We start from the raw sequence: 27,961 nt of genomic DNA on the forward strand, positions 1-27,961 counted from the left end.
CATGAAGAGTATTAATTAGTAAGATCACCCTAGCAGAGCCGTAATTAGCAGGACAAAACAATGGATTGGAAAGATATTTCTTTCGCATCCATGATACGTTTATCTATTTCTATATTCTAAAAAGCAATCATGTTAACCAACTTCACACATCGTAACAAAGCCCTTTTCTCTCCCAATATACGTGCGCCCTACAGTGCCACTTAATTTCCCTTCGTGTTAAACTTAAAGTAAAAATCCGCAGGTAGTAAATTCAACGTTTTTTTGCGAAAGCCCACGCCAGCTGACGGGAGGGGGGCGACCGCGTGCCGTGGCTCCTGTGTCCGCGCCGTGCAGTTCACGGCGGCTTCTCCGAGTGGCTCGAGTGGGGCCCCTGCAGCACATCGTGCGGCCAGGGACTGCAGGAGAGGGTGCGCGTCTGCAACAGCCCCATCCCGGCCAACGGGGGGCGGCCGTGTGCCGGCGCCGCCTCCGACAGCCGCCCCTGTGCCAGCCGACCCTGTCCAGGTGTGCACCGCTCACCCCCACCGCTCACCCCCACCGCTCACCACCACCGCTCACCCCCACCGGTCACCCCCACCGCTCACCCCCACCGCTCACCCCCATCGGTCGTCCCTACCACTCACCCCACCGCTCACTCCACCGCTCACCCTATCTCTCACCTCACCACTCATCTCATTGCTCACATCACCGCTCACCGCCACCACTTACCTCACCGCTCACCCCACCGTTCATCTAACCGCTCACCTAACCACTCACCCCACCGCTCACATCAATGCTCAACCCATCTCTCACATCACCGCTCACCCAACCACTCACCCCGCAACTCACCCCACTTCTAACCCCACCGCTCAGGATGTGTTCAACACGAACGTTTTATCTGTCCCGCACTGTTATTCCGTCACGATTCTTTTTTTTGTTTCCACTCGTCATTTACAGATTCGAATCGTTTTACACTGCATGAATAATGAGGCCAACCAAATAAATTAATTGATTAATAAACACTCTAAAAATCATGGTCTGTTGTTGCTGCGTCACGGGGGTAAACGGTCAACTTCTACCCCTTCCACGCCTCCTACCGGCAGTGGACGGCGGCTGGTCGGACTGGAGCCCCTGGGAGGAGTGCTCGCGCTCCTGCGGCCAGGGGAACCGCACGCGCACGCGGACGTGCGGCAACCCGCCGGCCCAGCATGGCGGCCGGGCCTGCGAGGGCCGCCCCCTCGAGCGCATCCTGTGCAACGCGCGGCCTTGCCCCGGTGCGTGGCGCTCATGTCGGTTTTCAGAAACAGAATCTTTATGAGTCCTGGAGAAATCCGATGGGCTGTGAAGCTATTTTTTTTTTTCTCACAGATGTCCAGTAAATTGCTATGCTTTAAAAAAAAAAACAATCATCGAGCAATTTGCCTTAATTTTACGCGCCAGTATCACCCTCAGTAAAGGAAGCAGTAGTGCACATTACAGCAGAATGGGAACGGTACAGGGAGCACGGAGCAACAGGTATAAAGACAGAGACCCGTCACAAAGGTGGCTCTGTATCTACGTGTGAATTTCTTTCTTACTTTAAGTAGCCAACCGTGCTAATCAGAGGTGCTAATCGTAATCAATGCTTACGTGTGACAAGAATCTACGATATATTTGTATAGCACTCACGACATCTGCGGAGCACGGTAATACGTCTCCTGAAGGCATGACTTGTCTCCTGACGTGTGGCTTGCGAGTCCGTGGCTTGCGGTGATGGCCTCGTTGCCTATAGCCCATGAACGCATGCCTCGTGGACACCTGTCTTGTGAATCCTTGACTCGCGATCACCGGTGTTAGAACGTGTGGCCCATGATCTCTTAGCTATTCCATGTGTGACTTGTCATTGTGTGGCTCATGAACACGCGACTCATGAACATGCGACTCATTAACGTGCGACTCATGAACATGTGACTCGCGGTCTTGTGGCTTTTGAACGCGTGACTCATGTGGCTCGTGACCCTGTGGTTAGTGAACTTGTGACAACGTTAACGTGTGGCTCATGAACGCGTGACTAGTTACCCGTGAACATGTGACTCATTAACGTGCGACTCATGAACATGTGACTCGCGGTCTTGTGGCTATTGAACGCGTGACTCATGTGGCTCGTGACCCTGTGATTAATTAACTTGTGATCCATGAACATGTGACAACGTTAACGCGTGACTTGTGACCCGTGAACCTGTGACTCATGAACATGTGACCCGTTGTCGCATGGCCCTCGACTGCTTTTGCAGTGGCTGGGAACTGGGGAGCCTGGCAGCCGTGGGGGGTGTGCAGCGCCGCGTGCGGCGAGGGCACCCAGACGCGCCTGCGGCTCTGCAACGAGCCCCCTCCGGCGTACGACGGGCCCAGCTGCCCGGGCGCTGACACCCAGACGCAGGTCTGCAGTGCCCGCAAGTGTCCAGGTGAGGCTGTGGCAAGCTGTGTGTGCGTGTGTGCGTGTGTCTGCGGGAGCGGTGGTGTAGCGGTTAGCGCACTGCGCTACGAACCCGGCGACCCGAGTTCGAATCCCGCTCACGGCCACCAACACGAATGATGATTATCTGAACCGGTCCTGGGCCTTCCCTAGATCAACTCAGCCTCAGATGAGTGGTGCGATGTGTAAACATTGCCACTGGGGGACACAATCTTGAGTCACAATTGGGAGCAATCGGGAGTATTGGAGAGATGTGAGTGCGGCTGAGGAGTCTGGCAGAAGCATCTTGGATGTATGGCGATTGGAGATGTGGGATGGATTTGGGCGGGGGGGTGAGGGGAGGCCATAGAGCAGATAGTTTCAGGATTCGAGTCTCGAATGCGAGGACGGCTCGGGCGAGGATCTCAGCAGCGCGTGTGTCCGGGCGACTGCGCGCGTCCACCGCTCACAACACGCGTGCGTGCGTGTGTGTGTGCGTGTGTGCGTGCGTATGTGCGTGCGTGTGTGCGTATGTGCGTGCGTGCGTGCGTATGTGCGTGCGTTCCCCCCCGCCCCTCGCGCGGCGTGTGCAGTCGACGGGAAGTGGTCTGTGTGGAGCGGCTGGGGCCCCTGCTCGGTGTCGTGCGGGGGCGGCTCCCGGCAGCGCTCGCGCTCCTGCTCCGAGCCGCCGCCCCAGCACGGCGGTCACCCGTGCGAGGGCAGCGACATCCACGTCGACTTCTGCAACAGCGAGCCCTGCCCCGGTGCGTTTCGCCGACGCGACGACGGCGATGACGGCGATGACGGCAATGACGTGATGACGACAATGACGCGATGATGGCAATAACGATGATGACGTGATGATGGCGATGACGCGATGACGTGACGACATGAGGACGGCGACGAGGCAATAATGGCGACGACGCTTCGAGGCGATGACGGCGCTTTTCAGTTAACATGAGCTCAAGAATCGGACGATCAATTGATTAAAGGACGTTTGTTATTCTATTTACAACTTAAAGTATCACAGCCCTGTGGTGGAATGTGCAGACAGATAGCATCCAGTCCACTATTATTATTATTGCCAAAAATGGCACATGGCCCAGCCATTGTGTGCACAAGTGGCGCTTGCAATTTTGTGGAAACCCGAGAAGGCTGATTCTACATGGAGCCTGTCTCTGCGCCTCAGAGTCACGGTCATTTGCGTCCGCCAAATATTGTGCACGCATGATAAATCGCATCATTTTCATTATTGACGGTGCATCTGATGAATGAATACTTTTATTGTACACGGTCGAGGGTGTACACAGCCATCGGGGCTAAGGAGCAACTAAAAGCCAGTCAATTCTAACCAGCGACTCGGCGAATCGTCACATCCCATCCTAAGCACCTGTGCCAGATTGTCCCAGATTTACCACCGCGCGATCTCTCCTCCCTCCCTCTCCTCCTCCTCCCCCCGCCGGGGTAGTTCACGGCAACTGGGCCCCGTGGAGCGGCTGGGGCCCGTGCAGCCGCTCGTGCAACGGAGGCCAGGCGCGACGCCACCGCACGTGCGACAACCCGAGGCCCGCCAGCGGGGGCCGCGCGTGCGTGGGCTCCGACTCGCAGATGCAGCAGTGCCACGGCGAGCCGTGCGCCGGTACGGGCAACGCTCTTAACCCTTTCTTCGCTGGCACACCCGAGCCGTGCCAGCCCCGTACAACTCGCGGGTACGGCTGGTTTTCCCACTGGCTGTCATTTGTAAATCGTGCCTGGCTACGACGTAGAAATAGTTAACGTATTAATAGCAGTAGTGCCACGACTCGCAGGGAAATGGGGGGAATGACCCGTGCTCTGACGACAGTTGGTGATGTCACGGCGGCTTCTTCAGCAGTCAGGTGAGGGGGGCGGCCTCACCCGATTTCCGCGTTCGCCACCTGAGCGAGAACCCCGTACGTTCACGTTGAATTCAGAATCATGAATCTCTGAATCTTTTTTAATCCTAGGGAAAATCCGATGAGCTGTGGAACTCTTTTTCACAGATAGATTTTTTTTTCACAGATGGATAGCCCAGTAGATTCCATCATGAACAGTCTTCGGCCACCGGTGCGGAGGAGCTTTATCAGTCAGAATATGTTCAGTCTATTGGCACGGTATAAAACATTTCTTTCTCAACGTGACAGTCCTGTCAGGTGGTGGAGGGTTAATGACAACAGTTTTGTCATAAAACTACCACTTGGTGCCACATCCCGGCTCACCAGGCGAAGGCAGTACAACAAGTGGACTCATTGCAATCCGTTTCCATCTTTACGAGGATCGAGTGTTGCTTCTTGCGCCGGTGGGTTTTCTATAGGCGCTCCGGTTTTCTCCCACACGTATAAACACTCATTATTAATTGGCTGAAAATGTCTGGAAAAAAAAAACATTAGCAGGACACTCCTTAAAAAGAGTCCAACTCAGTGTGGCTTTCCTGGATAAATAAGTAAATTAATTATCAGCAAAGTGGCCTAACCCCAAAAGAATATTCATTATTTTATTGCCTACGAAAACCTACGGTTGAAATTGTATAGCTGCGCTGACCACCCAACTAGCACAAAGTAGTAGGAGAGAAACTATCACTTCAAAAATAAGCAAGTAAATGTATACTCCCCTCTTTTGTAATTTTCCGAGCTAGATATCACCGACTGAAGGCAGCTGTGGCCACCTCGATCATTTCGTCGTCCATTTAAATCCATAGCACCTGAAGCCTCCTTGCAAGAGCAGAGGAGGGCCTGCCAACGCCAGGCCTTAGGCCCGTGCGCGTGCTCGCGGATTTTCCAACCGGTGACGTCGACGTTTTCCGCTCCGCAGTGGACGGGGGCTGGGGGCCCTGGCAAGCGTGGGCCCCATGCTCGGCATCGTGCGGCGGCGGCGGCGAGCAGGAGCGCGTGCGGCGCTGCGAAAGCCCGCCGCCGACCCACGGAGGGAGGGCCTGCCAGGGCGACGGCAGCCAGGTAGCCAAGTGCAACAGCCAGCCGTGCCCCGGTGAGTGAGCGAGCGAGGGAGCGAGCAAGCAAGTGGCATCGGCGTCAGTAATGATAATAATGTACTTATGTATGTTGAACTTCTTCTGCACCGTATGTAGCCAACCGTGCAACACGGAGGTGCGGGGGAAGGACAGCAAACTAAACTCAAAATAATTATCACAATTTGACTTTGCTGTGGCACCCTCCGGCGCGCCGGAGCCGTCTCTGAGCGCTTTACATCTCACATCTCATCTCAACACATTTGAAAGGGCACCCCCTCTACTCAGGTCACACCGGGCGATGTCGTTCGGGTGCCACGGTGGCGAGATGTTAACTACCTCGCCTGGTATACAGGAGGTCATGGGTTCGATCCCGACCGTGACGATGCCTGTATATCTGGAGTTTGCATGTACTCCCCGTGGTCACGTGGATTTTTCTCCGGGTACTCCAGTTTTTCCCTTCACATTTAGAAACACGCTTTTCGAGTGTTTGGCTGCTGCTATAAATTGGGATATCATTTGTGGACAAAGGTTACTACTGAAAAAGAGCTACATAGCTCAGTGGGCCTTACCTGGTAAAAAAAATAATAGTTATTCATAATACAAGTTTTTTGGGTTAGATCGCGTAAATATATAAATGTGTCGTTAAAACCCGCCACCACCCGACACAGCCAACTAGTAAGGGTTGTCACATAAACAGAACGTGCCAATTCGTTACTAGTCCAGCACACCGGTGTGTTGGAGAGCCAAGCCAAAACATTTTGCAATCTGAGCACGACGTTTCGCCAGTAATTACAACTAGCTTCATCGGGGGACAGCCAGATTTGTGGAGAAATCCTCCTGTTTCGTGTCGAGTGGTGGCGGGTTTAACGACACATTTACATATTTACGCGATCTAACCCAAAAAAAACCTGTATTATAGATGTTATTGGTCGCGAAAGCCTACGAGTTTAGTTAATAACCCCTTCCATCTAAAACACGCCATATCCGCCGCAACGGGTCCCCCAATCTGCCCGTTGTCGCGAACCATGGGCCGTGACCATCGGGTCTCCACTACCCCACACCTGCCACCTGGAATTCCGTCCCCCACACACCCACACACGCGCACACGCGCACACGCGCAGTAGCACAGAGTCGCCTCCCACGTTCGACACGCGCCGCGAGACGACGCGTCAACTCGGATCCACTCCGAGGTGACGCTGAGCTGCCCGGTGATGAATTGATCGTCGTTGATATGTTACAAATTCGTTTCCACAGGCGGCCCGCAGCGCGCGCGCGGCTCCGTGGTGGGCACCCTCAACGACGTGGAGCTGGGCATGGCGCTGATGCACGTGAACATGAGCGACGGCGGGCAGGGCGCTCGCGTCATCGACGGCCACATCGGCAACGTCCCGCGGGCCGTCGGTACGCCACCAACGACAACGGCTCGCGCTGCTCGTGCGCGCTGCACACGGGCGCGTGTGTAACGACAGCAGCGGTGACATTTGGCCGTTGCCGCGGTAGGGCAGCGTGCTGCCGTTGGCGCACAATTAGTCGAACGGCAGGTCACGCGTGGCGGAGTAAAGTTCGGGCACTCCCACTTCTTCCGTGATGTTTGGTCAGCTTGGAAAAACTGACCGAATTTGCTTCTTGGAGTGACCCTTCCGCCAGCGGTGGCGTGGGAAATTAGTTGCAGGGCTGCACCTTTACCCGTGGAAAGAGACGAGCTTCTTGATTGTGAGTGAGTGTCGGGTCAGTGCCAATGGCACATCGTGGTTGACGTGGCCCTGGTGGGAGCAATTAACCGTGGGGAAAAGTGGGGGTCCTCTCCAATTTCCCCACACTTCATAGCCGGGCACCTGGGCCACTCTGGACCGTGGGCCCTGGTGCAGTTGCACCGCCTGCACACTCGATAGCTACTCCAGTGCTTGGTGCTCATCTCCTTTGGTGGATTCAAGCCAGAGCCTGCTATTGGAGGGTTATAGTAAAAATGAATGGCATTACACCAACGCAATCTAACTGAAAATAAACGTAATTATAAATCACAGACATGATTTTGGGTTCGGCAATTTTCTGCAGTACGTAGCCAGTGGTAGAAATTCCACATTCCCATGGCTTGGGCTATTCTTTACACAGCACAACCAACATTGACTTTCCACAAATTGCTACTCTATCGATCCCAGAGTGTCGAAGGACTTGAGTGGACTCCCAACCGGGACTAGAACTTCTGATGTTCACGATGCGAGCCGAGCGCTGCAACCGTAGCGATGCCGCAGCAGGAGCGGCCGGCGGCAGCGGTGACTCCCGCCTGCGTTGTCGCCGCCAGGGCCGGCGATGCGCAAGCTCGTGTCCATCCTGTCCCCCGTGTACTGGGCGACGGCGCGCGAGGTGGGCGGCGCCGTCAACGGCTACACGCTCACCAACGGCCTCTTCCGCCGGGAGACGCAGGTCGAGTTTGCCACGGGTGAGGCTCGCCCGCCGGTGATCGACGCGTTCCCGTTTACACCCCCCCCACCCTCCCCCCCGTGCCTGCCTGCCACGTTTACGATGCCCCGGGCCACGCTGTCCAGCGGCACGGCGACACGGTGGTCTCATTCGTGGTGCCTCTATTGCCCCTGCGTTGGCTGTTAGCGCTTCTCCTGACCCTGCCCTTCAATTTTGGCCCTAGCCCCTGTCCTAAACGCTCAGGTCTTCTTCCACTGCTACCTTTGGCTTTTAACACTTCTGCTGCCCCTGCTCTTTTGACATTTGATTCTCCTCCTCGGCCTTTATTTAACTATAGCAGCCAGTAGCCGGTTGCATGAATTGCTTTAAGTGAATTACACCCTTAATTCTTATTACAATAATTGACCAGTCAGGGAAATTTTATATTTTGGCCAAAGGATTACGCTTTCGGGAAGCAGTTGAAACGCATCTCCTTGGTTATCTCCACATTCGATGATTTGACATCGGTACATTTTCAACAACAAAAATCAGATGTCAAATATCCGTCTCTCCCGCCACCCTTGCCCTGACAATTGGGACAAGGGTGGCCCACCCTTGTCCTCGACCCTTGGCTCTCGAACCCTTCTGCCCCCCTGGCTGCAAACGCCGCCGGTGTCGCTGTCGTCGCTATTGTTAATGTCGTCACTGTCGTCATCGTCGTCACCGGCGTCATCGTCGTTACTCTCGTCATCACTGTCGTCACTTGTCATCACCGTCGTCACTGTCGTCGCACTGTCGTCACTGTCGTCACCGTCGTCACCGTCGTCACCGTCATCACTGTCGTCACTTGTCATCACCGTCGTCACTGTCGTCACTACCGTCGTCGCCGTCGTCACCGTCGTCACTGTCGTCACCGTCATCACTGTCATTTGTCATCGCTGTCGTCATCGCTGTCGTCACTGTCGTCACTGTCGTTGTCATCGTCGTCATTGTCGTCACTTGTCATCATCGTCGTCATCGTCGTCACTGTCGCACCGTCATCACTGTCGTCACTGTCGTCACTGTCGTCACCGTCGTCACTGTCGTCACTGTCGTCACTGTCGTCATCGTCGTCACTGTCGTCACTGTCATCACTGTCGTCGTCACTGTCGTCACCGTCGTCACCGTCGTCACTGTCGTCACTGTCGTCACTGTCATCACTGTCGTCACTGTCATCACTTGTTATCGCTTTCGTCATCGTCGTCACTGTCGTCGTCACTGTCGTCACTGCCATCACTGTCGTCACTGTTGTCACTGTCATCACCGTCGTCACTGCCATCACTGCCGTCACTGTCGTCACCGTCGTCACTATCGTCGTCACTGTCGTCACTGTCGTCGTCACTGTCGTCGTCACTGTCGTCACTGTCGTCATCACTGTCATCACTGTCGTCGTCACTGTCGTCGTCACTGCCATCACTGCCGTCACTGCCGTCGTCACCGTCATCACTATCATCACTGTCGTCACTGTCGTCGTCACTGTCGTCGTCACTGTCGTCATCACTGTCATCGTCACTGTCGTCACTGTCGTCGTCACTGTCGTCGTCACTGTCGTCGTCACTGTCGTCACTGTCGTCACTGTCGTCATCACTGTTGTCACTGTCGTCATCGCCGTCGTCACTGTCGTCACCGCCGTCGTCGCTCTCATCACTGTCGTCGCGCATCGCAGGCGAGGTGGTGAAGATGTCGCACGTGGCGCGCGGCGTCGACTCGGAGGGCGTGCTGCTGCTCGACGTGGTGCTCAGCGGCTACCTGCCGTCCGTCGCCGCCTCCGCCGACGTCGCCCTCAAGGTGACCGGCGCTCACGTCCTCGTCGCTCAGCGAGGACAATTGTTGTGCGTGTGTACGTACGTTGAACTTCTTTCGCCACCATGAGTAGCCACAGCCGTCTTAAGTGGGAGAAAACAGCAGCTCCGGAGCCGCGTGTGGCTCTTCAAGGACTGCTTCGTGACGTTCTTTATTAGCGACCGTTTTGGATCTTAAAATATTGTGTTTTTTTTTAATCGAATTAGATTTGATTTTTTTTTTTAATTGTCTCTTCTTGTTACTTTGGCTGCCGACGCCTGGGCTAGGGGGATGAGGTAAAACAGGGGGCGGGGAAGGAACGACGACAAACCAACGATGAGGTGTGCGGCAACGTCAGCAAATGCAAAAATTAAAGTTGCCTCAAGCGGCATCGATGGAGCTGGGGCGCACGACGGACGCAGGAAAGGGCCTCAGACGTGGTTGTTTTTTATCGCGCCTGAGCTTCGCGCAACTGCCAATCTCGCACGCTCCAGTGCTCACCGTTTCAGCGACTCACACCCCGTGATTCCACCGATCGGGCCTCACGAATCAAATGCGAGGATTACGTACCGTCTCATTTGTACCTTCCGTGTTCTTCCATCCGTATTGTCAATGTTTTTATTGATTGTTTGTCTCGTTTGTATTTTCCACCTCATCAGCGCTGTGTCACCTTTGTCACTGTCTGTTTGAAACAGAAGAAAGGGAGAACATTGGCCAGAGAACAACATTAGTAAGAGGCATCATTTATCGGTTGTTAAGAAAAGTATGCCTGCTTGGCCAGGGCACGTAGCTATAAGGGGATGATACCCAACGGTGCTCACAATGGACTCGCAGCCACAGGAAGGATTGTGCACGAGAGGATGACCACCGCGGATACGGAGCGATGAAATCGGTTCGTACGGAGGTAGCGAGATGGACCGTGCAATTGCAGGACTGAGGGATGGTGACAACTTGGGAAAGGCTTAATCCAACAGTGGATGGACGTTGATGATGAGAGTGCATGCTTCTTCCTTCGAACTGCTACGTCGTTACACCAGGGGTGGGTAACCTTTTTTCCTTTCTTGTGGGGCCCAAAAGGGCTTTCCAATTCCAGCTGCCTTTAGCACTGCAAGAGGCCCTTTGCTAAAGTTCTACACACAGTTTTATCTATGTTTGGAATAATTACTCGCTTGTACCCAATTAGTGCGGCTAACCTGCTTGCAGTGATGGTAAAATGTCGTTTCTGGTCCGTTTCAAAGTGGAACGCCTCGTGTGGCTGCAGAGGCCGTATGAGAAGAAGTCGTGGTCTGATCCCTGCTTTCACCTCAGCCCGCCCGCTTGTAGCCCGGGCAGTTGCGACTATGCACGTGGCTTGTAATCCTGCACTGTCGAGACGGCGAGGGTTGGTGCATCGCTGCATCAATGTTACAAAACCCCCTTCTAGTGAGTGTCGAGGTGCTCTACCCCGGCTTGCCAGGAGAATACAGTACAGCAAGAAATGCGATGAGCACAGTTGCCTATGCACGCTGCGAAAGAAGTTCAACATATGTACATGCAAAAATATGGACTCTTCCATCGGTATGGGATAGAGCGTTTCCCCCTCACAAGCGTGGTTTTTCTCCGGGTGCTACGGTTTCCTCCCACATGTAAACACTCATTCGTGCCTGAGTAAATAGTAGAACCCTAGAGCTTGGGCAATTGTTGCTGCCACGCGGTTCGTCCTCACGCCTCTGGGTCGTCGTCTCTCTACGAGGCCGGGCGAACGCTCAACCGCGGCGGCGGCGGCGGCGTTACACTTTTAAATTAACATTATCATACGATTATTGTCATTGTTGTTCGACGGATCGGCAGGATTACAACGAGGACTACATCCAGACGGGGCCGGGCCTGCTGTACGCCCACTCGACACGCCTCTACACGGTGGACGGCACCACCATCCCCTACTCGTGGAACCACACGGTGCTCTATGACGGCGCCCTTGGCAAGATGCCCTTCCTGGTGGAGACGCTGCACGTGACGGACGCCGGCGCCCGCTACGACCCGCGCAGCGAGCGCCTCTCCTACGCGCTGCACGCGCACATCGCCAAGGGTCAGTCACCGCCGCCCACGCGGGGCGGGGCGGGGCGCGAGCGATGGCCGCAGCGATAACCACGCAGCGTAATTGAACATGCTAAGGCTACAGCCGCGGCTACCATGTGCACGTGGTTGCCCCGTGCATATGCCGGGCTATGTAGCCAAGGCGTAGTACTGAGCACGTGTGAGCTGCCGCTAAAACTTTACAAGTGATTACAAAAACGTGTTTTCAGTCGGATTCACCGTTACCACCTGGCAAGGTGTCTGCGGGAAGCTATTTCCTAAGTCACACTTGTGGGCTCTTACGTTTATACGAGCATCCTTTAGTAACAAACATACTTTACTTGCTTGTGCCGTAACGTTTGAGAACGGACACTACTGTATATATATGAACAATGTCAGCACCAACTTAAAACATTGCATTCGTCCTGAATCAACTTGATATAAAGTTGGCAACACATCTGAAGATATGTACACTGTGCGTAGAGTAGATCTCTTTTCAATGTTCTTGGTCAGGGTGCTGCAGTGGCGAGATGTTATCTCCCTCGCCGGGTATGCAGGTGATAGGTCGGTTCGATACCTGACGCCTGCTGTATATTTGGAGTCTGCATGTTCTCCCCCTAGTCGCGTGCGTTTTTCTCCGCGTCCTCCGGTTTTTCCCTCCACATTCAGAATCAAGTCTGCATTAACCAAACATACTTGTGGAATTCTCTGGTCTAAAACTGGTGAGAGACGGTTTCAAAGATATATTATCCGAGCATGTTTGTTTGCATGGTTTGCCACAACTACTGTGTGTGGTTAATGCAGACTTGATGCCTTGCAAAAGGTTTCTATTTGGCGTTTGAACATCTTTACACGACTTACCCTTCACGTGTGTTTTAGCTATGAAAGGAAACCGGAGAGCATGGAGGGAAGAAACCCACGCGGAACAAGGGGAAAACTTGCAAACTACACGCAGAAAGGCGCCCGAGTCAGGAATCGAACCCCGGGTGATTTTAGCTGTGGGGCACGAACGTTAGGGATGCAGAGTCGAAGGGTCTTCCTGCTCAGACGAATATAGGGCGGCGTTCGTCACCGTTGCTAGCCCCGAGCCAACAGTGGCTGGCGATTCCACAATCTCTACTGCAGGGCCAGTCTCTCCATTGTCATTGTTGAACAAATCAGAATGTTGATTTAGATCGGAGGAATCATTGGTGAACTATAACTTTATAACATGATAGGTCTTAATTCAAGGTATGTGCGGTGCGCAAACCAGCACTGGGGTTGTCTTCATCCGTTTTGGATGAGATGGTGCTGGAAAGTGCTTGCATGAGATGGGCAACCACCATGCATGATGGGTGTTCGACGCTCCATGGCTACGTGGTTGGCAGTAGACGGGCAGTCCAGGGAAATGCATTGTTGTGCTATACTTCTATGCTCCCACGATGGCAACGACCAGCACTGTGGGGGGAAAAACAAGTCTTGAAACTCAATGAGGTTTGTTTGTATTCAATGCTCAAATCTTGGTTTGGGATCGACTCAGCAGTGGTTGTCTAATGGAGAGACTTGCCCCCGTCAGAGGAATGCGACATTTCCACGACTGGTTAATTTACGTATGTATGTTAAACTTCTTTCGCACCGTACGTATCCAACCGTGCTACCTAATCGGAGGCGCAAATCGGAGGTTCAGTGCTGTGAACGGGAGATGATCGCCACCCGTCAACGCTCGTCACTCTCACTCTCAAGGGCTGTATAATTTAACGTTGCTGCTCACTTGGCTACTAATGACTCCACATGCACGCTGGCGTTTCCGCAGGGGAGCGGAGTAACCAATGTCCTCAAGGCTTCTCGCTGGACACAACGGGACCGTACTGTGCTGGTGAGCGACTCTCACCTGCGCCGCATGCGCGTTTAGAACATTGCACACACATACTCTTTGGTTCTTTCAGTAAAGTGACGTAGGTAGAAAAATAAAATAAACGCTTTTGTTGCGATCGAAACGTCGTGATATATTATTTTTGTTTTATTTTTCTTCTACCTACGTGACTTTACCGAGAGAACCACAGAGTATGGATTCCTGCAGCCACGAAAGCTTCAAATCAACATTGCACACCTTTACCGTTCGCGTCGCAATCCCGTTGCAAGTTGTCGGCTATGCGTCTGTGTCTCTGCTGCGTGAATTCTGCAACCGTGTGTGTGTGTGTGTGTTCGCAAGTCCGGGTACGAGTGCATGGGGAGCGGTAGTGTAGCGGTTAGCGCACTGCACTATGAACCCGGCGACCAGAATTTGATTCCCGCTCACGGTTAACACCCAGTGGTGATTACCTGAACCGGTCCTGGGTCCCCCGAAGCCGATTCAGCCTCAAATGAGTACCTGGTACGGTGTATAAACATCCCCACTAGGGAGACAAAGGCGGCCGGGCGTGGTGCTGGCCACCCACCCCCTCGTGTGCCGTGCCGGCCTTCATTGTAGCTACTCGCTAACAGCACTAGCTCTAAATGTCTGTTAATGCTATACGGGGGATCTTTGTCTTTGTGACGGAGGAGGGGGGGGTAGTGCCGTGGTTAGCGTGCTGTGCCCATGGCCAACACCAAAAACGATTATCGGAGTCGTGTCCGGGCCTCCCCTAGGTTGGCTCAGCCTGAAATGAGTACCTGGTGCGGTGTGTAAACGTAAGAACGAGGGGTGGGGGGGGGTGTGCTGGCCACCCACCCCATCGTGCGACCATGCCGGCCTTCATCTGTGCTCGCTCTCGGCACTTGTCCCAACCGCCTGTTGAAGGCGACAACGGGGGGGGGGGGGGGGGGTGGGTATCCTCTGTCCGTGCGTGTGCACGTCACCCCGCTTGCTTCTACAGACGAGGACGAGTGCGCGGGGAGCAACCCATGCTCGCACACGTGCCACAACACCGTGGGCACCTACTACTGCTCCTGCCCGCGAGGCCTCACCATCTCGGCCGATGGCCGGACCTGCCAAGGTACCGTTTTGTTTTTGTGTTAGATCTCGCCAACGTAAATGTGCCGTTAAACCCGCCAACCCCGCGACACAGCCAATTAGTAAACAGAACGTGCCAGTTCGTTACCATTACAGCACACCGGTGTGTTGGAGAGAAACCCACAACGTTCACAATTCGAGTACGAAAATTTCGATGGCAATTACAATCAGCCTCATCAGGCGACAGCCAGATTTGTGGAGAAATATTCCTGTTTCGGTCTTAAATAGAGGGATAAATGTCAATTTTTATTACATTTATTTTCACGCAATATAACCCTAAAACCTCTATTATGGATAATATTTGTCGCGAAAGCCTACGCGTTAAACAGATGTGTTCTCTTTCCAAGCTCACTCGGACGGATTATTACGAAATTTCAAACATTCATCTCCCTGTCCATACTCTTTGGTTTTATTCGGTAAAGTCACGTAGGTAAAATAAATAAAATAAACAATTAAATCACGACGTTTCGGAGGCAACACAAGCTTCTGTCTTCAGGTGGAACAATCACAGTAGAAAATCTGTGTCAGGGTGTGGTTGTTCCACCTGAAGACGGAAGCTTGTGTTGCCTCTGAAACGTCGTGATTTTATTGTTTATTTTATTTTATTTTACCTACATGACTTTACCGAATAAAACCAAAGAGTATGAATCCTTGCAGTCACGAAAGCTTCAAATCTAGAATCATCTCCCTGTGTTCGTTTGTGCAATTTTCAGCTTTAGTTCCATTTTCTTTGGCTATTTTCACGTTTCTGATCTCTGTCAGAGCAGGTATGTAGATTTTCATGATTTATTTCACGCTATGTCCGCTCTTCTTTTGGTTATTATTACCGTAGCTACTGTTGCTGTGACCCCCACTCATTGATTTCTTCACCCATGCCGATGGTCCGGTCTAAAAGACTGTTTCATCTCATCCAAACTGTGCTCTACCACCACACTGCAGGTTACAACCACTTACCCATCCACTCACACACTCATTCACCCACTCATTCATCCACTCACTCACCCACTCAATCACCACCTCTCTCACCCACTCATTTATTCACCCACTCACTCATCCACTCAATCACCCACGAATTCATCCACTCACTTACCCACTCACTCACCCACTCATTCACGCACCCACCCACCCACTCACCACCCTCCAGGTCACAACACCTCTCTACCTTCATCTTTCCTCGTTCGGCTCAACTTTGAAATTCCCTCCCGTCCGTCTCTTTTCCAAACTTCCTATGGTAACCTTGCTCGGTTTTTGTAAACATAATTAACTCAGACATTAAACCTGCGGTGTATTTGGCCGCAGGAGTTTGTGCCCACCAACCGTGATAAAAACAAAAAAAAGCACCGTTACCATTGCATTGGGTCTCTGTTAACGTGAGAAAAACCGCGTGCACCTCCCCTCCCATCCCCCGCCCCCCCTTGCCCCTCCCCCCTCTCACCCCCCCCGCCGTGCCTCCCCGCAGACATTGACGAGTGCACCCTGGGCGGCCACAACTGCCCCGCCAGCCAGGAGTGCGAGAACCTCATGGCCTCCTTCCGCTGCGTCGTTCGCTGCGGGGTCGGCTTCCGCCGCACTCACGACGGCGCCAGCTGCCAGGGTGAGCGACCGCTCCCGCAGGCCCCGCCGCGGACGCCAGCGCCGCCCAGAGGGAGGGGGCGGTGGGGGCGGTGGGAGTGGTGGGGGGGAGTTTAAGGGGATCCCCCCCCCCCCCCCCGGGCAGTCCACACAACGGGCCCGGGGCTTTCTGGAGTGACCGATGGAGTAAGCGGGGCAGCGTGGAGCCTAGCGGAGACTGCGGAGCGTGGTGGCTCACACACTTGCGTGTCTTGTGTGTGTGTGGCTCACATGCTTGAGTGTCTTGTGTGTGTGTGGCTCACACACTTGAGTGTCTTGGGTGTGTGTGTGGCTCACACACTTGAGTGTCTTGGGTGTGTGGCTCACACACTTGAGTGTCTTGGGTGTGTGGCTCACACACTTGAGTGTCGTGTGTGTGTGTGGCTCACATGCTTGAGTGTCTTGTGTGTGTGTGGCTCACACACTTGAGTGTATTGTGTGTGTGTGGCTCACACACTTGAGTCTCTTGTGTGTGTGTGGCTCACACACTTGAGTGTCTTGTGTGTGTGTGGCTCACACACTTGAGTGTCGTGTGTGTGTGTGTGGCTCACACACTTGAGTGTCTTGTGTGTGTGTGGCTCACACACTTGAGTGTCTTGTGTGTGTGTGACTCACACACTTGAGTGTGTTGGGTGTGTGGCTCACACACTTGAGTGTCTTGTGTGTGTATGTGGCTCACACACTTGAGTGTCTTGGGTGTGTGTGGCTCACACACTTGAGTGTCTTGGGTGTGTGGCTCACACACTTTAGTATGTTGTGTGTGTGGCTCACACACTTGAGTGTCTTGGGTGTGTGGCTCACACACTTGAGTGTGTTGTGTGTGTGGCTCACACGCTTGAGTGTCATGTGTGTGAGTCAGGCACTTGAGTGTCGTGTGCTGTGTAGACACGAGGTGGTCATGTGTTTCTTTTCGACACTGGAGGATCTTGTGTGGTTCAGACACTAGAATATTGTAGGAAGTACTTCAGTAACTTTATTGATCTCGTACAAAATGTTTGATGTTCAGTCGTGGGGGAATGTCTTACACATGTATCTGTTGTATTGTAAATAGCCCCCGATCCTTGCGATACTCCCGTGCAGCCAGGACCAGCATTTCTTCAATGACCAAAGGATTCACCAGCCACACCATCATTTGTGTCAAAACGTTACCTGCGTAGACCATGCTTCAATGGGCAGAACGATTCTACATCAAAGGAGGGGGTCAGATTATAGCTGTGTAGTAGACGGGGCAGTGCAGTTCACCCAGACAGCCTCTGATGTCCTCATGCTGCTTTGTGGTTTTTTGGTCTGGCCATAACACATTGGAGGAGGACTTCATCCCACTGATTATCTCAATGCATTCCCAGAAAACGTAATTTGAAGTTCCCCATTGTCTAGTAATGTAATGCCTGTTACATTTTATATAAGTGAGACAGTTCTATATTCTTGGTTCTTTCAGTAAAGTTACGTAGAAGGGAAACAAAATAATAAAAATATAAAACAATAAAATTATCACGACGTTTTGACTGCAACACAAGCAATCATCATCAGGTGTGAAAACCACAAGTAAGAAAATTTGAAAATTAGAAAATTTTCTTGTTGTGGTTTTCACACCTGATGATGATTGCTTGTGTTGCAGTCGAAACGTCGTGAGAATTTGATCGTTTTATATTTTTATTATTTCATTGTTTCCCTTCTACGTGACTTTACCGAAAGAACCAAGAATATGAATCCCTGCAGTCACGAAAGCTTTAAATCAAAATTTGAGACAGTTCTATTCTTGTGTAGCCACGACGGTAGGTTCTTTAGGAGACAGTTCACGTGGTTTTGCTTCTCCTCCGTTGACGGAGCACAGACAACAGCGGTTTACGATGCGGTAACACGTTGGTTTTAGTTGCGCGGCCACAATCGGATCGCCGCACAAATGTTGTTCAACACCCTTCCCACGGACGTTGAGGAGATGCCATACCCCTGGCTCGCCAGGAGAAGGCGTTACAGCAAAATGTGGACTCCGTCCTTTGCGTCTGTATGGGGATCGAGTGTTGCCCTCTCGCACGTGCGGGTTGTCCGCGGCTGCTGCGGTTGCCTGCCGCACGTGAACGCTCATTATGATTGGCCGATTAACATTTTGAATACGCAGAGGACTGCAGAGCTCGGGCAATTGTTAGCGCCTGCCTCCGCGCCTTGTCTGCGGTTCCTCGCGCTTCCGAGGTCGTTCTACCGCTTCAAGAGCGAGTGAGCACTGCGCGGCACTTTACAAATTGACATTGTCGTCAATAATTATTGTGAATTCACCATCGCCAAACAGACATCAACGAATGCAAGGAGACCCACCCGTCGCCCTGCAACCAGAAGTGCGTCAACCTCATTGGCAGCTACCGCTGCGCGTGCGAGCCGGGCTTCCAGCTACGCGGCCGCCGATGCTATGGTGAGAGATGCTCTTCCTCTCTTTCTGTCTCTCTCTCCCTCTCTCTCTTCCTCTCTCTCTATCTCTATCTCTCTCTCCCTCTCTTCCTATCTATTTCTAGATGTATCCCCCCTCCCTCTCTATCTCTCCCCACAAAGTGTGGAGCTGCTTTATTGGCCCCACAAGAACGATGCGCTGAGTCACCCACCCCACCCCCACCCAAGCCGGGATGTGAACCCGTCGTGACCTTTCCGATTGCGAGCCGCTCGGCTCTAACGCTGAGTCCGCCCTGGCCGGGCGTGAGGCTCTACGGTGGTGCCAGCGCCACCGCTTGTGAACACGGCACCCCGGCTCAATCGCCGGGGAATTTCCCTCTTCCCTACCCCCCCCCGTCCCCGCAGACATCAACGAGTGCCTGCAGCACGCGTGCCGCGCGGACCAGCAGTGCCGCAACACGCGCGGCGGCTATAAATGCATCGACCTGTGCCCCAACGGCATGACCAAGGCGGAGAACGGCACGTGCGTCGGTACGTGGACGGACGCGGCGCGGCACAACGGCGGTAGAACGAGGGCGCGGTACGGGGCGATGGGATACGGGGCCTGTACACATGCATTGTGTGCATGGGGAACTTCTTTCGCGCCGTACGTAGCCAACCGTGCTAATCGGAGGTGCGGGGGGACGACAACAGTGCTGGACCATGGCACGCGTGATGAGTGTTTTGTGAGTGAGCGAGCGAGCGAGTGAGCGGGTAATTTGGTCGGTATTTGAGTGAGAAACTACAATATGTGTATATTGACATGCGTGAGTGTTTTGGGATAGTGAATGGTTGGTTGGGTGGGTGGTTGAGTGAGTGAGTGAACTGTAAGCGGGTGGACATTTGAAGCAGCGTTTATTTGCCTGCGCGAGTGAACGTGTCCTAGAGGCAGTGGGTGGTTTGAGTGAGCGATTGAGTGTGTTCAAATAGTCGAGGAGGTTTGGGGGGTTAATGGGTGGGTAGTGGGTATTCAAGTTGGGGAATGAGTGAACATCAAGACAACCGAGTACATTTTGATTAAGTGGATCGGGAAGTGTTTTGGCACACGAGCAAGTGATTGAAGGGGTGACAGAATTAATAGGCTGGCGATCGGATAACCGTTTGTCTTGAATGACGACCCAACAGACAAGCACGTGGGTGGACAGGCACAATGGTGGGTAAGTGGAGGATTGAGTAATCCCACCACCACCCACCCACCCCAATGCACCACCCCCCCTCCCTTCTTCACATTGTCCTCCGTCCCACCCGCCCAGACGTTGACGAGTGCCAGGAAGGCACCCACCAGTGCCGCTACAACCAAATCTGCGAGAACACGCGGGGGAGCTACCGCTGCACGTGCCCTCGGGGCTACCGCTCGCAGGGCGTGGGCAAGCCCTGCCTGGGTGAGTGCTCCCGCCCAGCTCCTTGCTACCACTCCACTGCTCCTCCGCACACGCACTGCCTGCGGGCACAAACGCAGTCAACATGCCAACGTCGGAATATGGTTGGAACCGTTGGACCAACATTGGCCCAATGTTCACCAAACGTTGGCCCAACATTGGCTGAATGTTGGCCTAATGCTGGCCCAACGTTGGATTAACGTTAGATTAACGTTGGCTGAACCTTCCGTGTTGTTCACTGGGAAGGGCTTTAAAAAAACAAACGGTGGTTCGATGAGTCGCCACGATTCGGGGTCATGACTCAATTTAGCAATCGATTATTATATTTCATGCCATTTTTACAAGCTTTGGTTGCCCCATTAACCCTCATTTTACAGCTGGCACATCAATTGCATACTCAGAGACATGGCTATGTGCACGTATCATAACAGTCAGCATGAGTCCCTTCATCGTTACGTGCTTAGTAGTTGAGGTGCCGTGGTCCGTCTAACGGAAGTTTGGAGCTTCGTCAATTCCAAAAATCATTGTGAGCCACTGCCACGTGGCCTTGAGGCGCACCGGCAGAGCGCCCTCCAGTGACGTCACAGCCGCGCTGTAGTCCTCTCACGAGGCGGAGTAGGGGGGGCCCCACGACCGTCAGCGTGTGTTGTGAGCCACTCCGTGCTTCCCCTGTGGGGAGCTCAGTGCACAGAGGGTGGAGTGTGGACCCCGTCGCCGGAGCGGCTCTCCCCGTCCAGGAAACGGGAGCCAGGCATTTTGAGGCGCGAATCGGCAATTTTTGTTTATTCTTCTTCACGCAGGCAAATTGCGACTGCCGCATCGCCACACATGAATATTGTTTTGGTATCGCGATAGGAATGTCACTGTATGTACGTATGTTAAACTTCCTTCGCCCCGTACGTAGCCAACCGAGCTTATCGGGGGTCCTTTATGCACTGCGTCTTCCATTACTGCATGATCCCATGGGCCCATTGACAGCTGCATGCGCTGTGGCTGATGGGTCGGTCATCTCCTGGTGGATGCTGTGACTCTCACGAGGGCATTGCTTTATCCCTGGGTTCGCAATGGCAAATTCAGATTGAGGCCCCATAAGGTTTGTGAAATTGGTTTCCCAGGGCTCTAATGTACACAGTTCAGTCTCTTGTCTCTAGTGTGGCACAAACTGACCACTTTTAACGAACTTAACTGTTTTTATTTTACCAGGTAAGGCCCACTGAGCTACGTAGCTCTTTTTCAGAAGCCACCTGGCCACAAATGATAGCTCAATGAAGTGGCTTATCACGTGGGAATTTATAACAGGCATATAGTGTACTCTAAACGCATGTTTCCAAATGTGGCGGTGAAAAATCAGAGGACCCAGGTTGTTGCTGTGCATCTACATGAGCCATACGAGAGAAGAGGAATTGCGATTGTCAGCTGAAACAATATCAATGATACATGTCAGCGAATCAAACTGCGTCTAATTGTCTCCCTGATAACATCCGTGTCGTGTGGCGCACATCCCCAGCTGAATGTTTACTCCAACAATAAACGCACTCGCACTCCCCGACGTTGCAGAACGTACACGTCCTGAATTACACGGCCTTTTTTTGCCATTTTTATAGGGGTTGGCCATTTTTTTTACCCTTTTAACTAACACAAGAGCATGGGGGGGGGGGGGGAGGTGATCCCCAGTTCATGAACTAAATTTTCTCACGTGAGATGGGAGCCACCGCAACAAATGTGTTGAGGTAAAAGTGCAAAGCGGATTGTAAATGGTTGAGCCTCTAAACGTGAACACGGAGTGAGGTTGCTTCGACTTGCAAAGAGCGCCGCTTGGGAGAGGCGGAGATTGTGGATCCCGCACGGCACTGATGGGTTTGGTCGGTATGAGGAAGCACGGCAAGCAGGACCTACAGATTTTTTTTGGGTGAATTTCCCCTTCATAATTCATGAGTTTTCTCCGGGCACTTCATTTACCTCACACTCGCAACCAAAATACTCGAGAAATAATTGGGCTAACTGTCTCTCAGCACTACCCTGCTGAAAATGTAATCTGCAAGCTCAGTGGCGATTTTCCTAGAAAGATATTAGTAAATGTTATCCGAGTACACCTTGAGACTGGATAGCCTGTTATAGAAGTCTTATCCGAATACATCTTGTCACTGGATAGCCTGTTATAGATGTCCTGTACATTTATATTCTTCCCATTAACCAGTGCTTCGCAATTATATTCAAAACACATCACCTGTTTCTATAATCATAAATAGAATAGAATAATATTAAAAACTAAAAAATGTAAATAGCTTTTGTCCCCCATATTTATAACAATTGCCCTTTATCGGTATCAAATCATGAGCTAAAAAAAAATCCATTCAAATGTCACAAAGAGCAGTTCAGCTCTCCGTATTATAAAACGATCCACGGAAGCTGATATCACAGAACTGCTCCTGATGTCCAGGAGTAGCTTTGTTTACATGCAACGCCTCTGCTGCAGTGTTCCATTAGACACCTCCTCCCACTTGGCAAAATCTTCTCAAGCTTCAACATTGGCCGCTATGTCTATGCTGATGACAACCCAAGCCCTACAAGTCCGTTGACTCCACACACCCGACCTCCCTGTCCATGATTCAAACTTAAGAGTATTTTGTGGTTAGATCGACGTGTAGGTATCATGTCGTATTTTAACTGTATAACCCTCAACCACCTGACAAAGAGCCAATCAAATCAAGTTGTGACGTCGTAGGCGGATGTGCCAATCGATGCGGCTCATCACCAAAACGTCAGGATTGTTCACAGGCAAGTAAATTTTTGACAAAATTGTCACGTGGCAACTTGAATTATTGGCTCTGTCGGGTGGTGTCTTATTGTTAAAAAATTATAGTATAGCTAAACGACGATCTAACTCAAAATAATAGTTAGAATTTACACTTGTGAAGTGCCCTTACACAATTGTTCTCAGGGCGCTATGCATGGAAAGGCGGAAAATAGTTAACAACAAAAAAGCAGAGACTTAGTGAGAAAAACATTTGAAAATAACTAAAGAGAAAAAGCTATTTTATTTTAAGCAGAGACGCTTCTTTAGTCGAGATTTGAAGATCTGTAGTGTCTTGGAAGTCTCCTGACTCGAAGGGCAACGAGTTACAGAGTTTAGGTGCCGCAGTCACCCCAAGTGTGAAGCCTAGACCGTGGGACATTGAGCAATGCACGAGTTACAGCTCTTAATTACCATTGGTTGTCAAAGCCTGCGTATGAAATTAACTCGTTGTCCATTTCTCACGTCCTGCCTGGACGTGGTGTCACTGTGCATTTCTCCAAACTCCCTCGAGATAAACTCGGCCACAGCTGACGTCCTCCTCATTGCCAAAACAAAATGAGGACTCTCACATGTCTGAGTCTGCGCCTTGTCAACTCTGGCATCATGCTGCATGCAAGCTTGGAGTGGTCTTTGATTCTAAGTCTCTCTCTAGCATAATCCACCCCCCACCAAGCTCTGTCCACCCAGCAGTATAAATGTGTTCACCACACAGTCAGTCGAATGATAACACCACGGTTAGGCGCGTGTGGTGGGGCACAGTGCGATCGCTTCCACCTCTTCCACGGTGTCCGAGGTGAGCGTGGAAGAGTAGGCAAAGCTATTCTCTCGAGGGACTCTGCAGAGCTCCCTTTAGTGTTACCCTCCAGCGGTGAAACTTCAGGACTCGCAACCTTTGTCTGCCGTTTTCTCAGCAGCACCGTCGTGATTGTACGATGACCCCCGTCGCTCCGACGTGCGCGCCCGCACGCGTCCGAGCGACGCCTCGGCCCAAATCGAGCGACACGCAACTAAAACGGCGCGCGCCGCCCTGTCTCCCCGTGTGTCTCTGTGTCTTCGCATGCCCGGGCGGGATCGGGGACGGGCAATCGGGGGCATGGGATCGGGACGGGGGCAGACATTGACGAGTGCGGATCGTTCCCCCGGCCGTGCGCGTACCGCTGCGTCAACACGCCCGGCAGCTTCGAGTGTCTCTGCTCGCCCGGCCAACGCTTGCTGGGCGACGGGAAGTCGTGCGCCGGTCTAGAGCGATTGCCAAATAACGACGACGGCGGCGGCGGCGGTGTTCGCCGTCCCTTTCCCCGGGGCCACGCGTTGGGCGGACCGGGCCCCGCCGCTGGCGTTTGGAGCGGAGATTCAGCCACGGGCGACTTCACCTTCGTTAGGCAGAGCGCTCGCGCGCGTTACCGTGGCACCGGCGGCCGTGCCGCCGCGGCGACGGCGGCTAGGATTCGGAGCCGTAGGGCCACCGCGTGCCTCCCTGGGTATCGCCCGTTTGGCGGAGAGTGCGTAGGTACGGCCGGGGTCTTTGTGTGCGTTGAAGGAAGGCTTGGTGGTGGTGGTGGTTGTCATTCGTCGTCCTCGTTGTCATAGTCACAGTCATCACCAGCCGTTTTACCAAAGTTGCGGTCACCCTCATTGTAATCATGACCATTGGTGTTATTGTCAGTGGCATCAATTTCATCGGCATCTTCATCGGTGTCGTGAACAGCGTAATCATCGTCGGCCATTTAGCATCATCGTGATCGTCATTATTGCCATCGTCATTGTTGTCATCTTTACTATCGTCGTCATGAGCATCATCAGCATCATCACCACCATAATCATCTTGCTCAGCATCATTTATGAGATGTTTCGTTACAGTGGCATGCCAAAGTGTTATTTAAGATATCAACATACAGCCTCTATGTATTTTAGTAATGGTCATACGTCTGGTCTGGACTTTGGATGCGGTGTGTACAGTTTCACATCTTGTTTAAATAACTTCTCTTCATGTTGCCTCTGATGCAGTAAACAATATTGGGAACAATAATAATAATAATACACGAATGCTAATAATTTATTTACCAAGAAAAGCCTCACCGAGTCTCAAGTCACTCTCTCTCACGGGAGGTCCCTGCCAAAGTACTCGTCCCATTAAAGAGTTTGAGCTTGCTTTGACCTTACGAGTAAGTCGATGGTGGCCGCAGAAACTGAACGCGCGCAAGGGTGGAACACTTAGACTCAACGCTGATGCCAGTAACCTACTTGCTGCACTTTCCCCGATGATCGCTTTATTGAGAAAGCCATGAGTAGCGTTCTGACCCGGCCCTACTGGACATCTGTGAAAAAGAGCTGTACAGCTCCTCCAGTATAAATAAAAATTCTCATTCTGAGATCACTTGGCTCACTTTCTTATTCCAGTTTAACTTAGCAATGCCAACCTCGTGATATTTATCTAAGTAAAATTAGATGATATGGTCCCGACACTTGTATTGTCCTGGAACAATGCATTTGCCAGTGCTCATCTCTGTTAGCAGTCCTAAGACATTGGTCCAAATTCCACATTCCTATGGCAGGGACTTCCAACGAAGTTGAGCTTGGTGTCTGTTACACACCGCATGTGCAATCCACTTAACGTGTCCATGTGTGCAATGTATGTTACGCTAATTGAATGCACGTATCCACCTTCACTGGATTTTAATGTTTAAAATGTGTAGTCACACGAGCAGCTTTGTTCATTCTTACGACTGAATTCATAGCATCGTGCGTGTGTGTGCTCGTCTTAGAGAGCAGTAGTGTAGCGGTTCGCGCACTGCGCTACGAACCCGGGGACCCGAGTTCAATTCCCGCTCGCGGCCAACACCAGTGACGATTATCTGAAGCGGTCATGGGCCTCCCCTAGGTCGACTCAGCCTCAAATGAGTATCTGGTGCAGTGTGTACAATCGCCACTGGGGAGACAAAGGCGGTCGGGCGTGGTGCTGGCCACCCACCCCCTTCGTGTTCCATACTGACCTTCGTAGATGCTCGCTAACAGCACTTGCCTCAACAGTCTGTTAAGGCTATAGGGGGGATCTTTGTCTTTGTTTCTCTTAAATGGGGATATGTGTTCGTGCCTGTCTGTGTGTTGTGCATGTCTTGATTTATTGTCATCCCGCGTGTGATGTGTGCATGTGTCATGCGTGTCTGTGTTTTTTGTGTATCTGCCCATCGACCGTGTGTGCTCGTGCATGCATTAATGTCGAACATGTGTGTACATTATTTCGCACGTATATGTCGTGCACGCTTGCATGTTGCGTGTGTGTGTGATGTGTGCATGTGGTGGGGAGTGCTAGTGTAGCAGTTGGAGCGCTGCGCTACGAACCCGGCGACCCGAGTTCGATTCCCGTTCACGGCCAACACAAGTAATAATTATCTGAACCGGTCCCGGCCCTCCCCTAGGTCGACTCAGCCTAAATGTATTAACATCGTCACTGGGGAGAGAAAGGCGGCCGGGCGTGGTGCTGGCCACCCACCCCCTCGTGTGCCGTGCCGGCCTTCATAGGGTGCTCGCTAACAGCACACACTCCGTTACAAGTCAACACGGTGGATCTCTGTCTTTGTGTGCACGTGCAACTCGTGTCCGTGTACTGTGTGTCTGCGCCGCCGCGCGTCTCATGCCCGTGCGTGTGCCCCCGGCGCAGATGTGGACGAGTGTCAGAACAAGGAGCAGTGCCAGCACGAGTGCCGTAACTCCCCCGGGAGCTACCAATGCGTCTGTCCCGGTGGATACCGCGTCGCCCCCAACGGCAAGACCTGCCAGGGTGAGTTCCCGACTCTCTGCACCCCCCCCCCCCCCATGTCTGCAGCAACCACCCTTCACGAGCTAGCCAGAAGGTGGTGGCTACGCTGCTGCACGTGGCTGCCTGTGATCCAGCACTGTGGAGACAACAGCGAGGGGGTTGATGGATCGCCAAGCACAAACGTTCTGAAACTCCCTTCCCGTGTGCTGTCGAGAAATGTGGACTCAACCTGTTCCGTCTGCGTGGGGATAGAGCGTTTCGCCCTCGCACGCATGGGTTTTTCCCTGGGCGCTCTACTTTCCTCCCACATGTAAAACACTCGTTGATTTGAATTCACAATATTCTGATTGTGAGTGAAGTGCCCGCTGTAACCACAGCTCCTCCTGGCGCTCATAGAGGGAACTCGGGAAACGGTCTCATCACCCAGGGTCACGATTCATCTGGTGGGGAAAAACTTGGAGGGGGGGGTGGGGGGGGGGTCAGTGCGCTGACTTAATGGGCTGGTCTGATCGATTGTATTTGTTGACGCTGGTTAAGAAACATTCAGCCGTAAGCTGTTTTACAATAATGGTCCGCGGATGACCTTAGTGAGACAGGGAACCAAAAGGAAGCTACATCAGCGAATAAATGATAACATCATCGGGCTCCCTTGTCAGCATCACAATATAAGAATAGGTTTTACCCTTTCTGGCAATAAAACAGTTTGTGTTAAGATGTTAAAACACCAAACAGAAACCTTTTGCAAGGGATCATGTCTGCATTCACCACACGTAGTACTTGTGGTGAACGTGCAAACAAAAACACGCGCTCTGATAGTATATGATGCATTGTCTTTGAAACTGATTGGTCCACACCAGAGACAGCTTTCTATAGAGCCTAGTCCCAAACAGTGTTAGACCACGGGACGCCAAAAGCCGAACAGCACAATGACAATGCCACTCTCAGGGCATTGAGAGCTCAGTTAGAGCAGCTATGTACATCATGGGACCTCCCTGATATTGCATTGTTTTTGTGCTGTTCGCCTTATGGTGTCCTCTCGGTTTCTGTTTGGTGTTTTAACATCTTAACACCTGTTTTATTGACATAAATGGTAAAACCTATTCTTATAAATGGTAGCATTGCAGACACCGAGTGGCAAACGCATTCGGGGAACACAAAATTCAGATCGTGCACCACTCCAGTAACACTGGCAGGTGACGCACATCAACACCGATGTACCAGGTGGCACCGAGCCGTTAACCACACGTGCAGCGATGTAGTGCATATCAGAAAAAATTAGAACTAAACTATTTACTTGAACAATTTTTTTGTTATTTTACCCAGGTTAGGCCCACTGAGCTATACAGC

General features: G+C 52.3%; 1 protein-coding gene across 3 annotated transcripts in view; it reads left to right on the plus strand.

Annotated features, from left to right (window-relative positions):
- Positions 1-27,961, plus strand: part of HMCN1 (hemicentin 1) — a 279,869-nt gene that overhangs the window by 244,363 nt on the left and 7,545 nt on the right. For 2 of the 3 annotated variants that reach the window (XM_076068718.1, XM_032959068.2), the window contains 18 exons: positions 334-504; positions 1,083-1,253; positions 2,253-2,423; positions 3,007-3,177; positions 3,882-4,052; positions 5,243-5,416; positions 6,654-6,800; positions 7,702-7,839; positions 9,505-9,626; positions 11,451-11,688; positions 13,468-13,530; positions 14,510-14,629; positions 16,106-16,240; positions 18,545-18,664; positions 19,045-19,170; positions 19,932-20,060; positions 23,969-24,364; positions 26,516-26,635. In XM_076068718.1, the coding sequence (XP_075924833.1) occupies positions 334-504; positions 1,083-1,253; positions 2,253-2,423; positions 3,007-3,177; positions 3,882-4,052; positions 5,243-5,416; positions 6,654-6,800; positions 7,702-7,839; positions 9,505-9,626; positions 11,451-11,688; positions 13,468-13,530; positions 14,510-14,629; positions 16,106-16,240; positions 18,545-18,664; positions 19,045-19,170; positions 19,932-20,060; positions 23,969-24,364; positions 26,516-26,635 (2,883 nt within the window). The remainder of the gene's footprint in view (positions 1-333; positions 505-1,082; positions 1,254-2,252; positions 2,424-3,006; positions 3,178-3,881; positions 4,053-5,242; positions 5,417-6,653; positions 6,801-7,701; positions 7,840-9,504; positions 9,627-11,450; positions 11,689-13,467; positions 13,531-14,509; positions 14,630-16,105; positions 16,241-18,544; positions 18,665-19,044; positions 19,171-19,931; positions 20,061-23,968; positions 24,365-26,515; positions 26,636-27,961) is intronic. The other variant, XM_076068719.1, reaches the window with a different exon arrangement.

The sequence above is a fragment of the Petromyzon marinus genome, chromosome 22, assembly GCF_048934315.1.
Source record: "Petromyzon marinus isolate PM22_M1 ecotype Great Lakes invasive population chromosome 22, UKy_Petmar_22M1.pri1.0, whole genome shotgun sequence".
Lineage (NCBI taxonomy): Eukaryota > Metazoa > Chordata > Hyperoartia > Petromyzontiformes > Petromyzontidae > Petromyzon > Petromyzon marinus.